Here is a 23123-nt window from a genome sequence, read left to right as displayed (position 1 = left end):
CGGGTGAAAAAGATCAGCCTCCTGCCTGGAGTATGCGCCAGGCTTCCTAGAGTGGGTGCCCTTTTGGACACTCTACTGAACAGCTTGGCAATCCAGCCCTGAGACCCATCCCCTTTTCAATGCTAGAGGAGGTCATCCATTGAGAGTCAGTCTAAGGAGGGACACTCAACCAAATCAGTCTTGAACCTGGTAAGGATGGCAGATAATGACGTGACACTAAGTAATAAATTGTGTCCACAGGCAGCTTCATTATTTAAGAGACAACCTGGAAGGTCAAAGGGTTGGGTCAGGTTTTACAGCCTGATCTTTGGCCTCTTGGGACCCCAGGGATCGAAATGATAGGCTAAGTACAAAACTGCAGCCTGGGATCAAAGAACCTTTACTTCTAAGTGGAACTTGGTCATGAATTAAGAGGAAGCCACTAGGTGGACATGTGGTTATGAGGATGCTTGAGAACTTGGCCCAGGGTCTGCTACCAACTGCAGTTGCTCTCGGTGCCACCTTCTCTCTCTCTCTGCTGTCTGCATGTTCCATGTGTGTTTCTGAGCTGCGTGGTGCAGTGGTGAAGCGGAGCGTTGCCACGGCACTAGAAAGCACGGGGTGGATACAGGGATAGTTTCAGCCTCCAAGAATGAGGCTTTTTCCCCAACTCTCCCCAAGCCACCCAAGACATTGTGCGTGACATGTTTTCGGATCCTGTTTGCTCCATTTAGAAAGGCTTCCAGGACTGCTGGTCCCTTCCCCCCAGCTCAGACCTGCTTCCTCTTTAGCATACATACACCACAGCCTGATCTCGCTGGGCTCTTTTGCATAGTGTTTCAAATGGATAATACAAAACAACTCCCCCAGGAAAGAGAGCTCCAGGGGATGCCAGAGGCAATGAGCCCTCCCCAGCCCCGCGCCCCACCCCCACCCACCCCCAGGCACTCTTGGCTTTTCCAGAATCAGAGACAGCGCACAGCAAGCATAGAGGCTGTGTGCAGAGACTGGTTGTAGCATTAAAAGAAACTCAGAGCAAGAGTCTGGTAGGCAGTGGCCCTGAGAGCCGGCGGGGAGTGGATGCACCACAGAGAAAGGCAGAGCATGTCTTAATTAGGCAGAGGACCTCAGACAAGAGCTGACAACAGAGTCCAGTCTCTTTGCAATTGCAGTACCTGCCACCCCGAAATTACAACTGCAATTTGGCTCAAGGCTCTGAGACTCAAAAGCTCTCGGTTCTCCCTTAAGGCGGCTTTGGGAGAAGCCCACGCTGGGCTTCCGGAGGGTCCCACAGCACTTGATGTCCCAGACCCGCCTGGGAGCAAGGAGGTGTGGGCAGCTGCAACCAGACCTGTTATGCCAAGTTCTGCCCAGCAGCCCACTAATTAGGCAGACACAGAACCCTGGCAGCCACAGCTCTCCTCCCATTCTTCCCCTGCCCCTCCAGGAAGCCCCATCCCGAATGGGATCCACCTCCCCCTCCGCTTTTCCTCTTTACTCAGCTCCACTCTCCTCCTCCAGGCTTGCGGATCCCACAGCTGCTCGCCCCCTCCCCACACCACCCCTCTGTATCCACGTATCCACGTTGTTAAGGGATCATCATACAGACAGCAAACGAGCCTTTGAGTTTCAAGCTGAAACTCGCAGACCAGCCAGCCTGCAGCGTTTCACCCTCCCAGACACCTCACTGCCCGTCCTGTGCAAGGGTCTCCACATAGACCCTCCTCTTTGGCCCAGGGACCCTGAACATCTCTTTGTTTTTGACCTGCCAGCAGACCAGACAGAGACCCGGGGTTCCCCTGGCCTCTCCTCTCCCCGCACGGAGCTCAGAATCCACACAGGAAAAGGAAGGAAAGAGACTTCCACACCTTTGCAGCATCACCTGCTCCAGCAAGCTCCCAAAGCCACTGGAACCATCCAGGCTGCCTGGTGCCCCCCACCCCCTTTCCTGGCAGCTTTAAGCTCCAGCCCAGCCCACAGGATGCAGTGCCTGATGCCACTTCCGAGCAGAAAGAGAGAAAATGCCACCTCGGCAATGACAAGCTGTCCCAGTCACACAGCTCAGACACCGAGTGCCCTGGACCACGGACGGCTCAGGCCTCCTCCCTCTGGGTGGGTGGAAGGCAACTCAGCACCCCTAAGGTAACGATCCGCCACCTCGGCCAGGCGCCCCCTGCTCGCCCCGCACATCTGACCAGACAGGAGTGCTCCAACCCAGCAGGCAGGCCTCTCCGACCAGTTCCAACAACTCTGGCCAACTACCCTCTTGGCCTCCAACTGAGACACTGCTCTCTCTCCTGCTCCAAAGCACAGAGAGGCCTCGAACCAAGCCGCAGACCGCCAGCGTGGTACTTCTCAAAAGGACTGAGCGCAAAAATGAGCTGAAAGCCAAGTACTCACTGTGGTGAAGTCCTGGTGGCCACACTCTTGCCCTTTGAACTTGCAGTAGAGCATCATATCCTTCAGGTCATGGCCCACGCGGTGCAGGAACTCCAACATGCTGAACTGCTTGGGTTTGTAGTGCTTGAAGTTGGCCTTCTGCCGCAGGGCCTCCAGCACCATGGGGTCAGCCAGGTGCGGGTCCGGGATCTGCAGGTTGACGTCCAACAGGGCGAGCAGCTCCCCGGCGTGGTACAGATCATTGGTGGTGAGCCTGGAGAAGCGGAAGCCGTTGAGGTTACAGAGGGTCACGGCTGGGAAGACCAGGCTTTGGGCCACCACCTCATCCACCTTGGTGACGTGCTGGTAAGAGAAGTAGTAGGACACCCTCTCAGAGCTCTCCACCAGCAGCAGGCCCAGAGAGCCCACGAAGGCCATGGCCCAGAGCACACGCCGGATGGTCAGCGGCCCGTACACGAAGATGTGGCGGATGCCGTGGAGGGTGGAGGTGTTGGCGAAGATCTGGATGCTGGAGGGCTGCAGGCTACCCTCGCTGGGGCTCTCCTTGAGGTCCATGGGGACCCTGTGCAGTTCCGCAACTGGCTTCAGGTTGATCAGATTTCAGGGAAGAGTTCCCAGTCCTCGGGCTCTGCTTAAACCTTGACGTTCAAGGGAGGGAAGGAAAGGCAAGCATCAGGCCAGGTGCCGTGAGTTTATCCTGAGAGCCCAGCCGCACGCTGCCAGGGGTGAGTGTTTATGTAAAACCCATTCAAACTCTAGCTCCTGATTTTGTCCAGGCGATAAGGAAGGCTGGTTTTATTTAGGGAGACACCAAGGTGATGTGGAAGAGATGTGGGTGGGAAGGGAGAGCTTAGCCAATGGAAATAAAGTCCTCCCCCCTACACACGCCACTAGAGACAAGATTAAAAGCGAGAGCGAGGGAGAAAATGCTTAAAACAAGTCGCTCAGCAGCTCGGAGCCTGTTAACCAGTGCGTAATGCCCCGCGTTAACCATCCTGGGGATGTCAGGGCGGCCACGCTGATGCACTGCGGCCGGGCGCAGCGGCCGAGCTTCAGAGCCGCTGCCGCCGCCGCGGCTCTGGTCCTCTCCTCTCCCCGTACTGTTTTGGACTCCGGATTCCGTTTCTCGCCGCCGGCCTCCGTCCCTCCTCTCCTACCTCCTCCTCTTCAAGGGCCCCCTTTTTTGGGCAGAATTCCAAAGGCAGGCGGGCCGCGGCTAGCGCCTCGGAGAGGCGGTAGCGCGCGGCCGCGGAGAGGCGAGGACCGGGAGGCTGGGAAGGATGCTGGAGGTTCGGAAAGGGACTCGTCTCTCCCCGCCCACCCACCCCGCCCCGCTCCGCCTCCCCGAGGAAAAGCGAGGACCCAGAGGGCACCGAGCGAGCCGGCCTCCCTCAGCCCCTCCTCCACCATCCTGCTGGGGGCTGGGAGAGGGCAGGCGTGGGGAGGGGTGTGGCGGGGGCGGGGGTGTTGCGGGGGGGCGCTGCTGGGGGCGGGGGACCGGCGAAAGTTTCTTTTTGGTCTTTTTTGGAGGGAGCTAGTGGGGGCTTCTCGCCCAAGGTGGGGAACCAGCCCTGGGAGTGAGGACTTAACCCCCGCCCCCGTAGATGGCAGGAAGGCACTTGGTAAACTCCCAGGAGCCGGGTATGGGGGTGAAGGCAGCATTCCTTCGCACCAATATTTGCTCCCGGGTCAGGCTCAGCCTGGGGTCTCCGGAGGGGAGACGCTGGAAGCGGGGAAGGAAGGGAGCTGTAAAAAACCACAGTGCCTCTGCTGCCGGCGGGAAGGGGACATTCCAGGGAATGAGATGCCCCTGACAGAGGCCGAAGAGCCAGACGCCCCTAGGAGACCAGACGAAGAGCAACGTGTAGCCCCACCCCCCGACCGAGCTGTCAGGAGGTTCTGCATCTGAAAGAGAAAGACAGCTGGGGTTCCAGGTAAGGCTGGATGCCTTCCCTTTGGGCTGTGCGTGTGTGTGTTCTGCCCCAGGATTTGCCAGATGGAAACACAGCTGGAGCTATAGGTGGGAGAGAGGGATTGGGCTTTCAGCCACCTACCTCCTTTTTCCTGAAAATCCACTGGAAGTCAGCTCCTGCTAGCAGGTGGGTGTGGCTTGCCCTGTGCCGGGGATCAAATGGCTGGAACCTATAGAATCAATGATGCTAAATCCCCTTCAGGAGGAAAGGAACAGAAAGTTCCAGTGGCCAACCCAGTGCACACTCCCAGTCTGGGGCAGAGCCACACGGAGGCGCCTTGCTGAGCCAACCTGGTGTCCCCAGGGCATGCCCAGCTTAAAATAACACTCCTTGAGAAGAAGGCAGTTTAGGGAATGTCCCTCTTGGTTTGCATCTACTCTGAAATGTTTCTCTATCCCATCTGCCCTCTCGCTAAACCAGAGCCAAACCAGGAACAGTGTCCGGATGCACATTAAATGAGTGGTTTACTGATCCTGGGAGCTCAAAGGGCAGAAGCGTCCTGAATTAGCAAAATGACAGAGGCCAGTGAACCTCATGTGTGTGTCATCCCAGGGGTCCCAAATCCCTACCTTAGGGCTGCCTACATGGGGATGGGGTTTTCAAAACAGGGGTGCCAAAATTATCTAAGACTCTACCGTGTCAGGACCGGGGGAAGATGTCTGATTTCACTTAATGCTTTCAACCACCTTGACAGGTGTGTGTTATTACCCCAAGTATACACACGAGGAAATGGAGGTTCACGAGAGTAAAGTCACACAGCTCATAAGTGACGGAGCTGGGACTTGAACTCAGGCACGTTAGCCTCCAAAACACAGGCTGGAAAGCAAAGCCAAGACACTCCTTCCCAAATTTAGGAAGAGGACAAACATTTCCACCCCACGTCCCCCAACACACAAACACATACTCACAAACTCACCTTATACTACACACAGGCCAGCTCCTCCTTCCGCAGACGTGAAGCAGCCCTCCTCTTCCTCTCCACCAAGCCACATCCCTGGTGTCCATGTTTCTCACAGTGCCAGGCACTCCTCCTACAGGAAGACTTCCCTGATGCTCCTTTGCAGTCTTTGGCTCATCAGCCTTTTCAACAAGTCTGTGGATCTCTAACTCCATACCAGACACTCCGTTGGTTTTGGGGAAACAAAGAGGAATGGGACACATTTCCCACCCTTGATAACTCAGGGTTCAGTGGGGCTGGAGCCAGTGTACGTTTGCAAACTGGCCCCGTACACACAGAAGGCAGGGAGAGACCGAAGAAAGAGGCAGCCGCTCCGGGTTGGTCGGTGGCAGGTTAAATAAGCAAGAGAACTTACACACGAGGTTAGTCTGGGGCGCTGTGAGCGGAGTAAATCTCTGCACCCACCACCCAATTGTAGAAGTTGGTACAGAGGCCTTAAGTGGGCTCAGGCACATGTACCATCCAGATGGTCTCAGCACCACCTTACTCTCTCGAGGCTGTGTCCTTAAGCAGCTTCTAGCTTGGGGAACGCACACTCCAAAGACAGGGAAGGCGAGGAAACTCTGATTGCCCTGGTCGCGTCCTCTTGAAGACCTCCCCCAAGACTCCGCCCCTCCTCGTGACCCGCTCTAGTTTGCACCGCGCCCCGCCCTCCTCTGAAACGTTCCCGGGAAAGGTCAGCCCGGGTTTCACTAAGGTGGAGTTCGTTAGATGGTTATCTGGCTACATTGGAGGCAGATGCCACAGCAACAATACAAGCACATGCAAGAGAAGCACAGGTTAAGACAATAATTCCCAAGTCAGTGGCAGCTTCTCCCACCAAGAGCCGCCTGTTCAGAACCACTGATTTATAAGTCCCCTAGGCTGGGGGCTGGAACACTTAGGGCATCCACTTGTGGCCTTGTGTGATTTAGTAAAGCCAGCACAGTAGCAGACAGAAGACTCACCAGGTATGAACACACAACATTCTGCTTGGCTAATGACACAGGTGCCTCCTGGCGAGGCAGTGATGATGTCCAGGGCCATCCTATGTTGGAGGACAGCTTTTCTCATTAGAGACATGTCAGTGTTCAGTAAGGACAGGCTTTGTGGGCCTTCATTCAGGGCTTGCTGGGGGATTTAATAAGGGCCTCCGTGTGTGCTACAGTGTCCTCCAGGCTGATGGAGGAGACAAAGATGGCGGCCCAATGATGGTACCGGTGGGAAACAGAACGTGTGTCCCCGGCCTCGAGGAGAGGGTGGCGGCAGCTTTAGGAACTTGACCTGGTTGAGCGCACCATTCATCTTGGCCAGGGCAGGCAGCACTGTCAGGTGTGAGGAGATGGACTGGGGGGCGGGACAGGCCAGACCAGGACCCCACCTTTTCCCCTCAAAGCTGTGTGTTTCATTCCAGGTCTAGTGTGTTTCCACAGGCTCAGCCTGCAGCAGGACAACGGGATCCCAGTGGAGACTGAGTAGCTGTTCCTTACCCAGGGGTGCAAAGCAATCCACCCATCCCGATGGGATGTCCCGTTGCAAATTCCAGTAGAGGAAGCCTCTCCCGGGCGTGACGGGGTTTGGTATTCTCAGCAGCACGGCTAGCTAATCCACGGTGAGAGTCCGGGCAATGGGTTGTTTCCCACCATTTCCATATCTTTACGGGATCGGGTGCCTCGGCAGGGGTCCCCAGTGTGGTATACGGGGCAACAGGCCCTTACCTGACCGAGCTGGTGCTACATGTTAGTAATTTTATCTGCTGCTTTAATATCCCATTTTTCCTTTCTACTTACCCTGCTGCTTGCAGGGTATAGGGGAGAAGGACCCCTCATTCACTGTTATTTCTTTTGCCCCATCTTGTACACCATGACCTTTGCAGTGTGACCCCTGTCACTATCTATTCAATGACGGTATCCATCCACGGTACTCAGCCTCTCTAAGCTCCCCCGGTGGTGGCAGCCTGGTTTGCACAGTCACAGGGGAAAGCTTGGGTTAAGCGAGACGCAGTGTCCACACAAACCAGGGCAAATTTAGAACCCTCACTCAACAGGAGGGGGCAAGTATAATCCATTTGCCAATCTCTCGCCACTGGGTGCTCCAGTGGACGGCCCCACTCTCCTTCGGCAGTTGCCTTGAGTGTTGTTTAGAACACATAGGACAGACATGCTGTTACTACATTTACCAAATCACTGTATTTCGAGGGCAACCCGGTGTCCTTGGCAACACACCATCCCACTGGAGCACCACGTGTCCTCTCTTCCTATGCACCCAATGTATCTACTGAAGGGTCAGTTGCTACGGCTTGTACCCAAGCTAGGGCATCAGCTTCCTGATCACCAGGTGACAGTGCCTCCTGAGTCGGGACATGGAAACAGTGAGGACGGCCTCAGGCTCTTGCAGGTGAACCCAAATGTCTTTTCGCCTATCCTGACCCCACGGGGGCTTATTCATGATCATCTACCCCTAGGCTTCCCTTTGTCCAAGCCTTAGAACAGCCCTTTAGAACAGCCCAACCATCAGTGCAAAGGGTTAACAGCCAGGGCTCATGAGTGATCACCGCCACATCACTTGGGGTTCAGCCCTCTGGCTGCTGTGTTTCGTTCCTGTTTCCAGGCGTCTATGTACAAGGCATCAGAGGGAAGTTCTCCCACTCCCTCCCTACAGGCCACAGGAATAACGGCAGGTGCATTTGGAGAATGTACTTTCTCTACAGGGCCTAGGAGCACCTACCTTTCTAGAGACAGTGGGCTGGTGGACAGGGTACTCCCCTGCTACAAATATATGTGTCACTTAGTCACAGTTGGGGTTTGAGCCAAGACAAGTGTGTAGATGGAACATATTCTCAACCTACCCCTTGATAGGAAGGGAGGTTCTTACCAGGATGTGCTGTTCCTTTGTGAGACTCAACCCAGAGGAGCACTGTGTACCCTGCCAGGACCTGTTGTTTTGTAGGAGTATATAGGGTTTCTGCCCCCTCCCAGAGCTGGGACCAAAATCCTAGAGGTTCTCTCTCCTTCTGCTGTCTTTGCTGCAGTACCCAGTCATACCTCTAGGAGTCCCAGACACATCTAACTCAGATGATAGCCCTGCTCCAGAGATGCCCGGAACTTTCATCTGCTTCACTAGCATTTTTGCCTTCTCGGAGGCAGCTCTCTCATCTGATCCCCAGTCCCACACTTTACCAGACGGCATAAGGGACAGGTGGGGGAAAAAAGTCCTCCCAAACCCCCAAATCCCTACAAAGGCTGGTGTCTCTTTCATGTTCTTAGAGGTTGGATAGCCTTGCACCTTGTTAATCATAGCTTCTGGGACAACACATCTTACCCAACCAAACGACTCTCAAAAACCTCATGGTAGTGCCTGGCCTTGAATTTTTTTGTGGATTCACTGCCCATCCTCTCCTCACAGATGTTCCAGCAAAGTCTGCAGAGGGGCCCTGCTTCAGAGGCAAGTCTTCACATGTTAACATTCTATCGTCAACATAATGGGTCCATTTTACTGATGTGGGGAAGGAAAACAAGGACAGGTCTCGGGCTACCATCCATGACATGTGGTGGGCTGTACAGTAGCCTGGGGAAGCCCTTGAAAGGTCCACTGTTGCCCCTCCCACGTGAGGGCAAATTGATCTTAGTTATCAGAAACCTGTACTTATCAGAGTGTTTCATGAATCTTCAAGATGAAACACGTTTGCAGGAACACTTTTGCAAAAGCATCAGAGTAAAACAGTAATTGTCTGTAAATGACAAAAGACTTTAAAATGGCCATGGTTAAAAGTTTGAGGAGAGTTTGTTATAATGCAATTGACAAGGACGTTCGTTTATTTCTGTGACATATATTTTAAAATTATGGCTGATAATGTTATACCAGGACATATCAGGTTTTTAGGAATTTCATACAAATATACTATAAAGAAAGTTTAGCATTTACTTATTGGACAGTGCTTCCCATGTAATTTAACATATTTTTAAAGCCTAGTTAGTTTAATATCCCTTTTATAAGGAGAACGAACACATCTTTTGAGATATTCCAGGGGCCATCTGGAAAATTCCAGAGTTAGTTCAAAGTCAATAAGAATTCATTTAGAATTTGATTTTTTTAGGAAGTTTGTCAAAAATATCAAAAGGTTTTAAAATGCTGGGTTAAATAGGATCGTAGTTCCCTGTGAAACAATACTTAGTTATCCATTTGACCGAAGTGACCATTGAAGACTTCAAAGGCAAATGCAGAAAGTTACATAGTTTACAAAAAAAAAACCTTAGCTGTTTTAATAGAGAAAACTCAGTTTCTTAAGTAATCAAAGATTTAATAAAGATAACATGAAGCACAGGAAATTATTTTGATAAAACACAGAATCTTTGTTTTCTAGGCAGATTATTTAAAAGGGAAAGAAAAACCTTTCACAATTCTAAATATTAATCTTCTCTTCACATTAGTCCAAGAAAACTTTGTTCTTCTAGCAGATGAAAGAAAGTTAAGTTTTAGTTTTACATAAATATGCTATTGATATTAAAGCTTATTTTTCTTTAAGCCAATTAAATAGAGCTCTTTTACAAACTAATTTTGGCAATGCACTCCAGAGGTGCAAAAAAAATCACATATATATAACATTTATCCATAGACATACGTAAACACGCAGACAGACACAGACCCCATGGTTTTCATTCCAAAACTTTAGCCATGGCACAGCAATATAAAGCTCACCAGTTTATAAATAACAGTTGAATCCGTACGCTGTCTCTGACCGACAGAACACGTTCGGGTTTCCCTCTCAAATGACTAAAGCTTTCTACCGATATTTGTGGAGAAGACTTTTAAAGTTTGTATTTGCCCTTGACAAACAACCTTATCGAGGATGTGGACTAGATTTGGGGAAAGGGACTTTCTATAGCAGTCTGTATTCTTTTTTTGTTTGTTTGTTTGTTTTTGCAGTAAGCGGGCCTCTCACTGTTGTGGCCTCTCCCGCTGCTGCGTAGCCTGTGCTCAGCGGCCATGGCTCACGGGCCCAGCCGCTCCGCGGCATGTGGGATCTTCCCGGTCTGGGGCACGAACCCGTGTCCCCTGCATCGGCAGGCGGACTCTCAACCACTGCGCCACCGGGGAAGCCCTATAGCAGTCTGTATTCTTAAAAGCCTCTTCCCCCCATCATTTTTTTTTCAGTCCCAGACAACATTTCAAATACATGATGAGATTTACAACTTCGGGACTGAGAAAGAATGCAAGTTTTCTCCTAGGAGTTTTGGGGTCCATTTCTCTATGGTCAGAAGTCTAGGGTAATTACTATTTAAAGTTTTCCTTTGCATTAGGGGTCTGAGGACTCCGGTTCATTGTCAATCATGGTAACATCCTCCCCTTTTATCTATTTATTTTCCCAGGGATTCTACCTCTTACCTAATCAGGCTTTGTCGCAAGTGCTCAGAGTTTAATCTGCCGCAGCAGCTCGTGCCCTCCTAGCTTTGCAAAATGGCACACTAAGTCTCCATCTTATTATTCTGCTCTCCCACCTTGTCTGCAGCCCTAAAGCCAGCAGAGCACTAGATGCCTGCGTGTCCTTCTCTGATCTCAGCTCCTCCAACTTTCTAACTTGAGCTTTAGCCACTAGTTGGGTGGGCATCAGAGGCCAGCCAAACTGTCCACAGTAGGGGCCAACAATCTGTTTCTCTTTGTCACAGGGCACTATGTGCGTTTCATCAGACAAGCACATTAAAGCAGCTGGCATTTCCTGGGTGTCCAGATTTCCCCTGTGGATACCTCTTTTCCAAGACCCATTTCTCTGCTTTCCTGGCTGGCTTGCCAATTGTTGGTTCTCAAACGGCCCCCATACATGGAGGGCAAGGAGAGACCAAGCAAAGAGTCAGCCACTCCCAATTGGTCGGTGGCAGGTGTAATAAGCAAGGGAAGGCTTATTGGGGGGCTGCAAGATGAGTAGATCTCCACTCCCACCTGCCAAATCTTAGTAGTTTATATAGAAGCCTTAACTGAGTTGAGTCACACCACCTCACTCTCTCAAGGTTGCACCCTTGAAATAGCGCCTAGTATGGGAATGGTGGGTGAAATGTACCTTCCAAGGACAGGGAATCTCTAATTGCCTGGGTCTAGCTGATTGAGTCAACCAGCAGTTACATCTTCTCAGTGACCTCTTACAACAGGTAGAGAGACACAAGTCCCAGTATAATACACACGGTCCCTTCTCTACAGCAAGGAGAGCAAGAGAAATGGGTTCCTTGTCTAGCAATGCCCAGCTGGAAAACAAGTTCCTCCATCCCCCCCATGTTCCTTCCACCCCCAACCTTACCTGTGCTGCCTTCCACCCTCTGTCCCCACAGCTCAGATCTGCTTCTCCCCTTGAAACCTCTTCTTTTCACACAATTATATTTTCTCTCAGTTCACACCCCACACATGCTTTCTCTTCTGTGCAGAAATGGATCTCCAAGCTGTTCTAATTAACCTCTCCCGGATTAAAACATGTTCACTTGTTTAAAAAAAAAAAAAAAAAAAAAAAAAAACACGTTCACTTGTTAAAATCCCCACTGGTGTGTTTTGACCACTACAGACATAACACAGCTGCACAACATGGCAGAGTCATGCAGTCACCCTGAATTTGAATCTCCAATCTACTGTGCCTCTTATTCTTCTGTAACTTTGGGGAAGTTACTAAAACTTTCTGGACTTCAGTTTCCCCACCTCCAGAATGGTGAGAATTATAATGGCTCCCTCATAGCATCTCTTGTGCAAATGAAATGAAATACTGCTTATAAAGTCTCTGATACAATTTAGACACTTAGCGATTGGCTCTTGATGATTATTCAAGGAAGGTTCTTTCCATGTGGGTGTTCCCTTCCAGGTGACTGGGGGACCATTTAGAGCCCTTGAAAGTGTCATTTTCCCAGAACACTACATACCTGAGGGTATCACCATCCCTACCAGTAAGTCAAAGTGATAGAGATCCTTCCTGGTCAGGGTCAAACATACTCCTCATTCTGTTCTGCTGCTTCTTCATGCCCTCAAGTTCCTCTCAACGTCTTGTGAAATGGCTCTTGACCAAAGTTTTCCCAAACAGCCTAGGCATTTGGGGGTAAGGTGGGAGGATCAGGGAGAATGGCCATGATGGTGCATTTCATTACCAAGCATTTGGCTCTGTACTTGACACTGTGTGGATGTTATCAATAACAGTGAGAGAGCGGTACTCCCAAAGCCCATTTTACAGATGAGAAAGCCTAGGACGCAAAGGAGAGCTACCTTGCCCAGAGTCTCACAACTAAAACATGGCAGAGCTGATAATCAAACCCAGGAATGTCTGAATCTAAAAGATAATGTTCCACGTCCCTAATAAAAAATGCTTCCACAAGGTCTCAATAATGCAGACCATCACGGTGCCAGCTTTGAATATGAAACATCTAAGTTATAGAATATCCTTCAAGAAGTACTGCTGCACAGTTTCCTGGCGTATATAGGAATTCAACCTGATGGCTAATAGAATGTTACTACATGGCTCTTGTTAAACACCCTCTTTGATAGATAAGACTCCTTTGCAATTAGCAGTCTGGTTTATATACAAACATCAGATAGTCCAGGATCCTTAAAAATGCTTTTGTGTTGTTCAGTTGGTTAAGGATTTCTGTCTTCTGATTTACAATGCCTATTCACTTAGCACTCTGGGGTGTGTAGAGGTACAAGGGGATGGGGTTTAGACTGGGTGTATGTGGCCCAGACTTTCCTGCTCTCCCTTAATTTTGTGTAATAATGGTCTTTTTGATGCAGGCAAAATAAGTATGACTAAACACTAAAAAAATTTTCCAGATAAATTTATTTGCAAATAAAATAATTTAACTCCCTAATAGACAATTTGCCCAGATTTTTGTTGTGGTAAATGTATTCACTTATAAGTGAATAAATGAACGCATGGATGAATTCACTTTCTTTGGCATTGAGGCTGCTTTACCGAGATGCAAGGAGAGGGACCCTTTCCTAACCCTGGGGAACCTGGGCCCTGTCCAGAGCCCAGAGCCTGGAGCCCGAGGAAGGTGAGGGGACAAAGTGCCACCCCCCCACCCCCCACCCCTCACCACCACCACCACCCCGGCCTCCAGTCTCCTGCAAATAGTGACAGGAGGAGGGTTAGGAAGCTGAGATCTACAATCAGCTTGAATGCTAATTTGCTACTTAACGTTTGCTAGATACAAGTTACTGCCACCATCACTCCCTAATTGAAAAAAAAAGAGATGCATTCCTTTCTAATATACAGATGGCATTATTAATTATTATTTCAAACTCAGAGGGGCCTCAGTATACAACTTTTTCTCCTGGCAAGCCATTCCCCTAAAGAAAGGGTAAAGATCAATTGTTATAAACCAAAGCATTTTTCTGCTGTTGGTTGGTTTATAAATAAACACCTCATACAACAACTATTCCCATTTAGTTACTTCAGTGTACACTTAGCAAACAATTTGTCATGAAGGGTATACCAGGCAGGGGCATTAAGCAAAGCTGGGCGTAAGTGTAGCTTATTGAGATTTTATTTATACTTGCTTTATTTTTTTTTTTCTTCCTGGTGAAAACTGCAGAAGCCAGGGCACACAGAGTGGACTTTGGGGGCTCAGCGACCAGTTGATCTGAGTCCTGGAATGGATACAACCTGCTGTGTGGCTGTCGGAAAACCAGGTGACATCTCTGTGCTGTTTCTTCATTTGTGCTAAATCACTGCGGAGGCCTCCTCCTGCGCCATCTTCCTCTGCTGCTGCAATTTGACACAAGCCCTGACCAAATCATAAATGCCTAGTTAATGGGATAAAAATGAGTTTGAATCTGGGATTCTGGTCATTAACCCCATGTCACCATCTGCTGGAGCAGTGGGATGACAGGGCCAGGTGAATTCGAATCACCCAATGCTTGTTAAACATGCAGATTCAAAAAAAAAAAAAAAAAAAAACATGCAGATTCTGTAGATTCCTGCTCTGTTCCCCCTCCCATCCCCTTCACCTCGCTGAATCAGACTCTCTAGGGGCGGGGCCTAGAAGGCTCTCTTCCCTTACGGGGTTCTGGAGGGCACATTGGGAACCCCACCCAGACCCAGCCATGTCCCAGGAGCTCTTCCTCTCTATCAGGCATGCCAAGCTGGTTTTGCCTTCGCATTTCCCTCTGCCTGGGCAGGCTTCCCCCGTGGCTGGCTTCTGCTCATAAATCACCTGATTGGAGAGGCTGTGGCTGGCCTCCTGTCTCCACTCTCCACCCCACTCACTATGCCATCACATGCTCCCTTTTCTTCTCAGCACTCATCATTTTTTTGAAATTCATCTCATCTCCTTGTGAATTATCTGTTGCTTCTACTAGGCCCTTCACTCCACCCCTATCCCCAGCGCAGAGACCCTGCCTGGCTTGTTGGAGGCTGTGCCCCAGCATGAGGGATGAGGGAGGGGCTTGTTAATACGCAAAATCGTGAATAACTCAACACCGGATGAATTCCCTTATCTCTGATGCTGCTTCTCTGAGATGCAAGAATGGGGACCCTCTTCTGACTATAGGGAAACTGGGACCTGCCCTGAGCCTTGTTCCTGAGGAAGGTGAAGGGCAGCTCCTGCCTCCCAAACCTGTTCACTGTGTCTCCAGCACCCAGGAAAGACCTCAGTGGAGCCACAGCCCGTGCATTCAGCAGGAGTCTATGCACCCAGGGAATCTCAGCTGGGGTTATTTGACCAGAAAATCCTGACTTCAAGGGTATTGATTAAGTTCTCCTTAACTTCATGGTCTACAGATTCATGGGTCCTGGTGAAAGTTGAGGTCAGGTATGAACTGCATGCTAGTTACCTACCCAACTAAGAGGTTGTTGCATCTGACTCGCCCTGACTTTGCATGGACAGCTGACCCTGACACTTCCCATACAAGCTTCTCTCCACTTTCCTAATCAGATAGGATAATGATATCATAAAGAAATAACTAAACAATAAGTGTTTAATAACAGTTTGCCAGCGTGGAGTAAGGAAGACAAACACAAGAGGGCCCCCAATCTCTTCCTTACCCTCAATCAATTTTTGGATATAACCAGATGTTAGCTTTTAATGAGTCCTCGCCCCTTCGTACAGAATCAGTGGCTGCTTCCTCTTATTTAGTTTGCTTTCAATGAGACACAGCAATGTATAGTTCCTTAGTCACCTACAGCCTGCCCCTCCAGGTAGGCCGAGGAAAACTCCCAGACCATGCTCTTTTTATCCTGTTTAAAGACACAAAAGTCCTCTCTCATACAAATGAAGCAGGCCTGGCTCAAATCTACCCCACGGGTAGAAGCCGGTACCCAGGGCACCAAGGCCCTGATTTCTGCTTTGATTTTGTGTCATTTCCCTTATCCTCAGGGTGTGGAAGTCTGCTCCACCCCACCTCTCTCCTGTCCACCCTCTGCTTTATGTTTTTCTTCTCTAGGTCTTCTTTATTTCGTGTTTTTGTCTTTGTTCACCCTCCTCTTTGAGTCTGCCTCTGCGCCTCTTTCCCCTGGGAAGGAAGTCGGAGAAAGAAACCACTGCTGTTTGGTTTTGCTCTGTCTCTCCATCCCCAGAGCCAACTGCTTCCCACATAAGGACAAAGAAATGGAAATGCCCTGAAATCAGCAAGCCACAGACAGGCTTTCAAAAAAAACTTTGTTAGCACCATTCTGGCCTTAGGTGAGCCTTAGAAGACCAGCCAAAGAAGCAGAGGGCCAAAGAAGCTGGTCCTGCCCTGCTGCTGAGTGGAACTTCCTCTCCCCCTTGTGGTTACAGCTGCTTCTGATCTTCTGGAACAAGTCGTTCACGGTGGTGGTATTTTATCAAAACTTGATCTCTTTCTAATTTCACAGCCTCCTTGACTCATCAACCCTCTCCCCTAACCACCTACCTTCTTATATCAGTGCCCGCCCCTCCTCTACCCTGTTCCCCTCTCTATTCATCCATCTGCTCTTTTCAAAAGGGTTTCACCGTGTGGATGGGGTGCACTTCACTTGGGTACCTATTTGCATTTGATGGCTTTTCTGTATGTCCTGCATTCATTTCCATTCCATTTATTTACTCTCTAGCTCTTTCATAAAAAACATGAAATCAAAGCAATGAACTGGGAATAAGAAAGAGGTCAACGAGATTGAGGAAGAAGGGAGCGACACATTTATGTTTATCATCACGTTCATCTTTCTCTCCGCATCTGTATGCATCCCACTACAGATTCATTACACGGGTTTTAGTGTGTCCAAGCCCGCGGTCAGCACTTGAAGGGAATAAGGAGGTAGAAAGAGGTAGAAAGCATAGCCCTGCTCCCATGGAACTTTTCATCTCACAGGCGAAGCACTAAGAATGTCTTATATCTGTATCACACTTGATGTGAAGCTCTCATACAGGCATTTTCCTATCTGATTTCTGTAAGCAGAAGAGGAAACTGAGGCTCAGTGAGTTGAAGGACCCTGATAACATAGTAGGAGTATCTGGGCTCAAATCCCAGTTTCCTGACTCCAGATTTCATGTCCTTCCTACTCTGCTATTATTCTAACCAAGCTCCCTCCTGACACTTCCCAGAGCTATGACACGGTGAAGATGTGTGGCAATGCCATGTCGACTGGCCATGACAAGAGTTGTTGGCTCTAGGGAAAATGAAATCAACGAAGGTTGGAGAAAGCAGCAAGGAAAGATGGGCGGGAGATGGAGTCCAGAGGAAGAGACAGGACTTGGCCAGAGGGCTACACTGGGGAGTCCTTTCAGACCTTGTGTGTCCTTGTGTGGGGCATCCAAAGGGCCGTGGAGGAGCTACAGAGAGGCTGTTTTCAAAAGCTTACTGTGGAAGGAGTAAGAAAGGGGTAATTGTCTTTTCCCTTGATCTCTGTTTATACACATACAAATGTATACATATGTATACGTCTCCTTTTTCCTTATCTGATTATGCCTTCAAACAGCAAGGATTTATTGCCTGCTAATTTGGTCCAGATACATTGATAAAGCCTTGTGGGAGGACACCAACAAGTAAGAGACACCATTTCATTGTTGTTGGAGTAGGTAATTGATGAGACATGACTGCCAGTTGACCCTCCACCTGGCCCCAGGCAATGAGAGGCTCCTCACGCCTGCCCTGTCCTTGGAATGTACCTTTTGCTCACAGAGCCCACAGTGGGAGCCGGTTTCAAAGACCAGGCATGAGAGAGCAATGTGGTGTTGAGACCATCTGGATGGTGTACAGTGACTGAGCCCAGTTAAGGCCTCTATATAAACTTCTAAGATGCTGGTGGGCAGGTGCAGAGGTCTATTCATCTTGCTGCGCCCAAGAAAAGCCTCCTCTGTAAGTTCCCTTGCTTGTTAAACCCGCCACCGACCAATCCAGAGTGGCTACCTCTTTCCCTGGTCTCTCCTTGCCCTCCATGTTCAGGGGCCAGTTTGTACATTAATGGTTGTCCCCAGGGAGTGGCAGGGCAGGGGTCTGTGCATAATGCAAAGAAAGCTCGAGATTGTGGGATATCAGGGGCGTGGCACTGAAATGTCCTATTAAGTTCTCTGTACAAATTGGATTTCCATGGAGGGAAGGGATCAGCGTGCATCGGGAGCCAACATCTCATTTCGTCCTATGAGGTTATTCTGCCCATTTTACAGACAAGAAGACTAAGGCTTCAAGAGGTTAAGTAAACTGCCGTGGTCCCACTGTTGGTGTGGGAATGAGCTTCCAGTGAGAGTCCAGGGTCACTGAATCCTGCTGCTGCCCATGTGCCCCGAGAGGCTGTGGAGGCCTGTGGTCCAGGGTTCAGGTGCTGGTGAGGAACGGCTGTGTCCTGGATCCACCACTCACTAGCATTGTGACTTAAAGCATGCTCTTTAGCTTGTCTAAACCTTGGTTTGCTGATCTGTGAAATGGGGATAGTCCCAGTACTCACCTCCTAGGGCTGACGGGAGGATCCGATGAATTGAAATATGTAAAGCACTAATCAGTATCTAAGAAAAGCTCAGTAACCACACCTGTCAATATTAACACTGTTATTATTACTACAATAGTCAAAAGGAGACCCAGGTGACATGGAGCCGCAGCCTGTGGACTTGTGATCTTTTTTTCGTCCCCATGCCAAATGGGAAGTGTGCAGTGAGGAATCAGTGTTTAAACATGAGAGCAGACAAGCAGTATTCATAAGCCAGGGTCCAGGTGGGTACCGCAGACAAGGAGAAAACTCTCACCACTGGGTTTAGGGCCTTTCCCCTGAGATGGGTGGGCACAGTCTGATAAGGTCACTTACCTATCAAGTTCTCTACCAGCCTACGGAGATGTGCTGCTCAATAAAACATGCTCCCAGGAGCTGTGGTGCCGCTTGCACCCGCATTTGGCTGGACCTGTTTCCTCCTTGGAGAAACACAGAGGCCAGGTGACTCCCATGGTCCCTTGCAGACCTATCCCTCAGTAGTTCTGTGGTTGTGTGAACAATCGCTCCGCCGGGTTCCGTCCCAGAGAAGACGCAGCAGTCTTCCCAAAGCTGGAGACCCAGACATTTTTGCTCCTGGTTCATGTTAAGTTTATTTTTCTGTGAGGGCTGCGGGGTGAGGACCATCTCCCGACAAGGCCAGTGGTCTTGGAGGAGGAACTCCTTACCCCGTTCACCCAGCAGTGCTTCCTACAGGAGCCCCACCCTCTTTCCTGAACACGTGACTCCTACTTCTCTGTCTCTCTCCAGGACCTGCCAACCAAACTCTGAAACCAAATTGCCAGGCACCTCTAAGGAACTGTGGATTTTACTGTCCATAACGGAGCAGGTTCTGTGTGTCAGGTCAGAGTCCTAAAAGTCAGGAGAGACTCAAAAAGGATTCTGGCCGATGCCCTTCATCCACAGAGCTGGCAGGTGGGTGAGAGGCCTGCTGTGAGCACACTGGCCACAGGTCTGTGATGGGGCTGGCCGTGTGCAGGGGACTAAGGTGGGCTGAGAGTGAAATTGGCATCAAAGTTCCAATCCCAGCCCTGAGGCTGACGTGGAGGCATTCCAGAACTCTCTCCAGACATATCCAACTTTATTCCTCAAGGTGGACACTTATGGGGCTTCCCTGGTGGCGCAGTGGTTAAGAATCCGCCTGCCAGTGCAGGGGACATGGGTTCGAGCCCTGGTCCAGGAAGATCCCACATGCCGCGGAGCAACTAAGCCCGTGCGCCACAACTACTGAGCCTGCGCTCTAGAGCCGTGAGCCGCAACTACTGAGCCCATGTACCACAACTACTGAAGCCCACGCACCTAGAGCCCGCGCTCCGCAGCAGGAGAAGCCACCGCAATGAGAAGCCCGCGCACTGCAACCAAGATCAGCCCCCGCTCACCCCAACTAGAGAAAGCCCGCGCACAGCAACGAAGACCCAATGCAGCCAAAAATAAATAAAACTTAAAAATATATTTTAAAAAAAGATAGACACTTATGGTGTGCCAGTAACTATGTCAAGAATGTACCTGAATTGAATCAGTTCATGGGAGTTTCTCAACTTCAGCACCATCACCCTTTGGGGCTGGATAATTCTATGTTGTGTGGGAGGCTATCCTGTGCATCGTAGAATGTTTAGCCTTATCCCTGACCTCTACCCACCAGATGCCAGCAGCATCACTGCCCCGAATTGTGACAACCAAAAATGTTGACTCCTGGGGGCAAAAACACTCAAGAAGCACGGAGCGACTCCTAATGTAGACCGGGCAGGTGGGTGCTATTACCATGTCCACTTCATAGCTGTTCCCTCCCTAAACGGAGGCATAGCAAGGTTAAACGTGTATCCAAGGTCACACAGCCAGGAATCACGGAGAGCTGCCAGTCCGCTTCCACAGCCCACAGGTGTTCCGTTCACCGTGTTGCTCGTCACTGCCTGCCTGGTGCTGAGGGCTCGGTAACATGCAATACCCCACGCAGGGATGGACTGTTACTCAAGGCAGTCCCTTCCGTTCATCCTCCACTTCACTACCTTCCTTTCCGTGAGCCACACGACAACGCTTCATTGTAGATCTCACTCCCCTTTATAAATGAGCCCATGGAGAGCTGGATCGACGGGAGGGAATTGCCCCAAGTCACAGAGCAGATAAGCCACCAGGGTCCAGACTTGGTCCCACGTCTGGTAATCGTATGCCCTTCATTACTCAGAGGGGAGTAAACACTGATGAAACGACGGGAGGCAGGCAAAAGACTTCATAAAAAATAAATGCAAATCCAGGATGATGGAGATATTTATCCATCCACGATAACGGATATACCTTTATTATGGGATGGTATAAAACCAGATCAAAGGAGAACACATGAACTGACAAAGCCTGACTGCATGAAAGATGGGGAAGGTTCACGGACAGCGTTGGCTACGTTTAATTAACTTTGCTGGGAAAACAGTCTGAGGCTGGCGCTTGAAACCAAAACACCATCTTCACTTAAAGTAACGATACATGCGGTCCTAGGAGGAGAGTTACGAGCCACTCGAGCTTGGAGTTGTTGATTAAAACCATGCCAGTGCTTGAGCAGTTTGAAAGGCAATCCCGATTCTAAAGTAACCACGTACATGTGTGCATCTAGTGGGTTCTGTGGGCTGCACATCCGTGGACACTGAAATGTCCTACTTAGTTCTCTGTACAGATGCAATTTCCACGGAGGGAAGGGAATCAACATGTATCAGGAGCCAACATCTCATTTCATCCTATGAGGTTATTCTGCCCATTTTACAGACAAGAAGACTGACGCTTCAAGAGGTTAAGTAAATTGCCGTGGTCCCACTGTTGGTGTGGGAATGAGCTTCCAATGAGAGTCCACGGTCACTGAATCCTGCTGCCCGTGTGCCTCGAGAGGCCATGGAGCGCTGCAGTCCAGGATTCAGGTGCTGGTATCGGAACAGCTGTGAGATAAGTCCTGGATCCACCACTCACTAGCTCTGTGACTTAAAGCACGCTCTTTAACTTGTCTAAGCCTTCGTTTGCTCATCTGTAAAATGGGGATAATCCCAGTACCCACCTCCTAGGGCTGATGGGAGGAGCTAATGAGTTGAAATGTGTAAGCACTAATAAGTATCTAAGAAAAGCTCAGTAACTATAGTTGCCATTATTAACACCATTACTATTATTACTAATATTGTCAAAAGGAGACCCAGGTGACATGGAACCACACCCTGTGGACCCTGTCCCCACGCAAAATGGGAAGTGTGCAGTGAGGAATCAGTGTTTAAACATGAGAGCAGACAAGCAGGGTGACATCAGTATTCATGAGCAAGAGTCCAGGTAGGTCCTGCTGACAAGGAGAAAACTCTCAGAACCAGGTTCAGGGCCATCTCCCCTGAGATGGGTGGGGACACTCTGGTAGGGTCATCTGTGCCCTATTATGTATTGCTTGCAGGTCTCACTACCCTAAAAATACCGTGATGCTGAGCTCCCCCTCCTTTGTGGGAACATCATCACACAAGGATCTGCACTTTAAATTTTTGTCTACTTAAGTCCCGAAAGAGCGTCATAAAGGGTCTTCTTTTGCTTTCAGAGGAAACAGGGATCAAGCCCTCACTGGGCTTCAGCTGTTTTTACATCCATTTTTATCTTGACATACAGCAGACCTGCAGATATTACGATGCTTATCTGATAGGGGAGGCACCTGAGAAGCATGGAAGTTAATTCATTTGTTCACGGTTTTGATAGAATTCTGAGCATTAGGAAATGGTGGGTGGGTGTGCCTATGTCAGAATTTCTCCTAAAAGGTGTGAAATGTGGTTGGAGAAACAGAGAAGGTTGGAGAGATTTGTGTGTCTGAACAGGAAATGAAAGAAACATGGCGATTTATTGACTTCCCCATCTCCGAATAAAAGCTAAAGTCCTTTCAATGTCCCGCACCCATCACAGTGTAGAATCAGGATATTTCTTCTATTACTTATTTCTCTCTTGTATTGTCTGCCTCCCCAGCTAGCATATGAACTCCTGGAAGATAACGATTTGGGGGCTGCCTAATTCACGCCAGTTTCCTGACATCAAATCCAGCTCCTAACACCTGATGGAGACTCAATCGATATTTGTTGAATGAATGAGTGAACCTTGAAACAAACGACTGTGCTTCTTGGTTTTCTAAAAGTGTCCCTGGGCCCTGTAGTTTTTCAAGTATACAGAGGTATCCAACCGGAAGTGGAAGAATTTCTTTAAAAAGTAATAATGTCAGGCCCATAGTGTCTGACTCCCTCGTTATTATCAGTTTCCCCCTCTCTGTCAGACAGGAGAATTGCGCCACTAACTATAAGCTCTTTGGGGATACAGGACATGTCCTATTGTGCATTAGATCATCAAGGGCTAGCAGAGAGCTTGATACGTCAAAGAGGCTCAAAACTATTTAGAAAAAAAAAAGCATGGCCTCAAAGAAACAGAGCTTCAGGACATATTCATCCTTTTCTTCAAATATACACTGATTTACTGCCTTGTGCTAGGCTCTTGGGTACAGTGTACACACAGCATTATGGCTCCCACCCTCCCCGGGCTCAGTCTACCTAGTGCTTCTGCACAAATGAGTTTCCAACAGTCACATATTCTCCGATGTTGCAAGATGGACCCCAGGCCCTGAAAAAAAAAAAGGAAGAAAAGGGGGAAAAAAGGCTGAACAATTTCACTCCTTGTGCCTCTTGCCAACTTGGACCAGAAACTGCTAGCAATTATGTCGAAGCCATTACTGCAAAGCCAATTTGCTTCAGGAGTTTGTACTCCGGGAACTTGAGTTATACTCCAGAGAGGTCATTCCTTGCTGGAGACACGTTATTGAGGGCAGTGGTGTCCTTTCCAGCCCAGGATGCCCTCAGTCAAGTGTGATAGCAGGAAACAGGGGTCAAAATAGTTAACCTCATGTGATTTTGGTAGGACTCATTGCAAAATCACCCGTATGCACTTA

At 49.4% G+C, this 23123-nt stretch overlaps 1 protein-coding gene across 1 annotated transcript in view; it reads right to left on the bottom strand.

Moving 5' to 3' along the window:
- The window catches only part of ASIC2 (acid sensing ion channel subunit 2), a 1014198-nt gene extending 1010990 nt beyond the window's left edge, over window positions 1–3208 (bottom strand). Inside the window, exon 1 of the mRNA XM_027130289.1 lies at window positions 2380–3208. Within this exon, the coding sequence (XP_026986090.1) occupies window positions 2380–2934 (555 nt within the window). The 5' untranslated portion in view covers window positions 2935–3208. The remainder of the gene's footprint in view (window positions 1–2379) is intronic.
- Between the last annotated feature and the right edge of the window lie 19915 nt (window positions 3209–23123).

Source organism: Aethalodelphis obliquidens, unplaced genomic scaffold (genome assembly GCF_003676395.1).
Source record: "Aethalodelphis obliquidens isolate GAN/ISIS:26980383/991018 unplaced genomic scaffold, ASM367639v1 scaffold38, whole genome shotgun sequence".
Lineage (NCBI taxonomy): Eukaryota > Metazoa > Chordata > Mammalia > Artiodactyla > Delphinidae > Aethalodelphis > Aethalodelphis obliquidens.
Note: the sequence above shows the minus strand (reverse complement) of the source record. Positions and strands in the feature narration are given on the sequence as shown.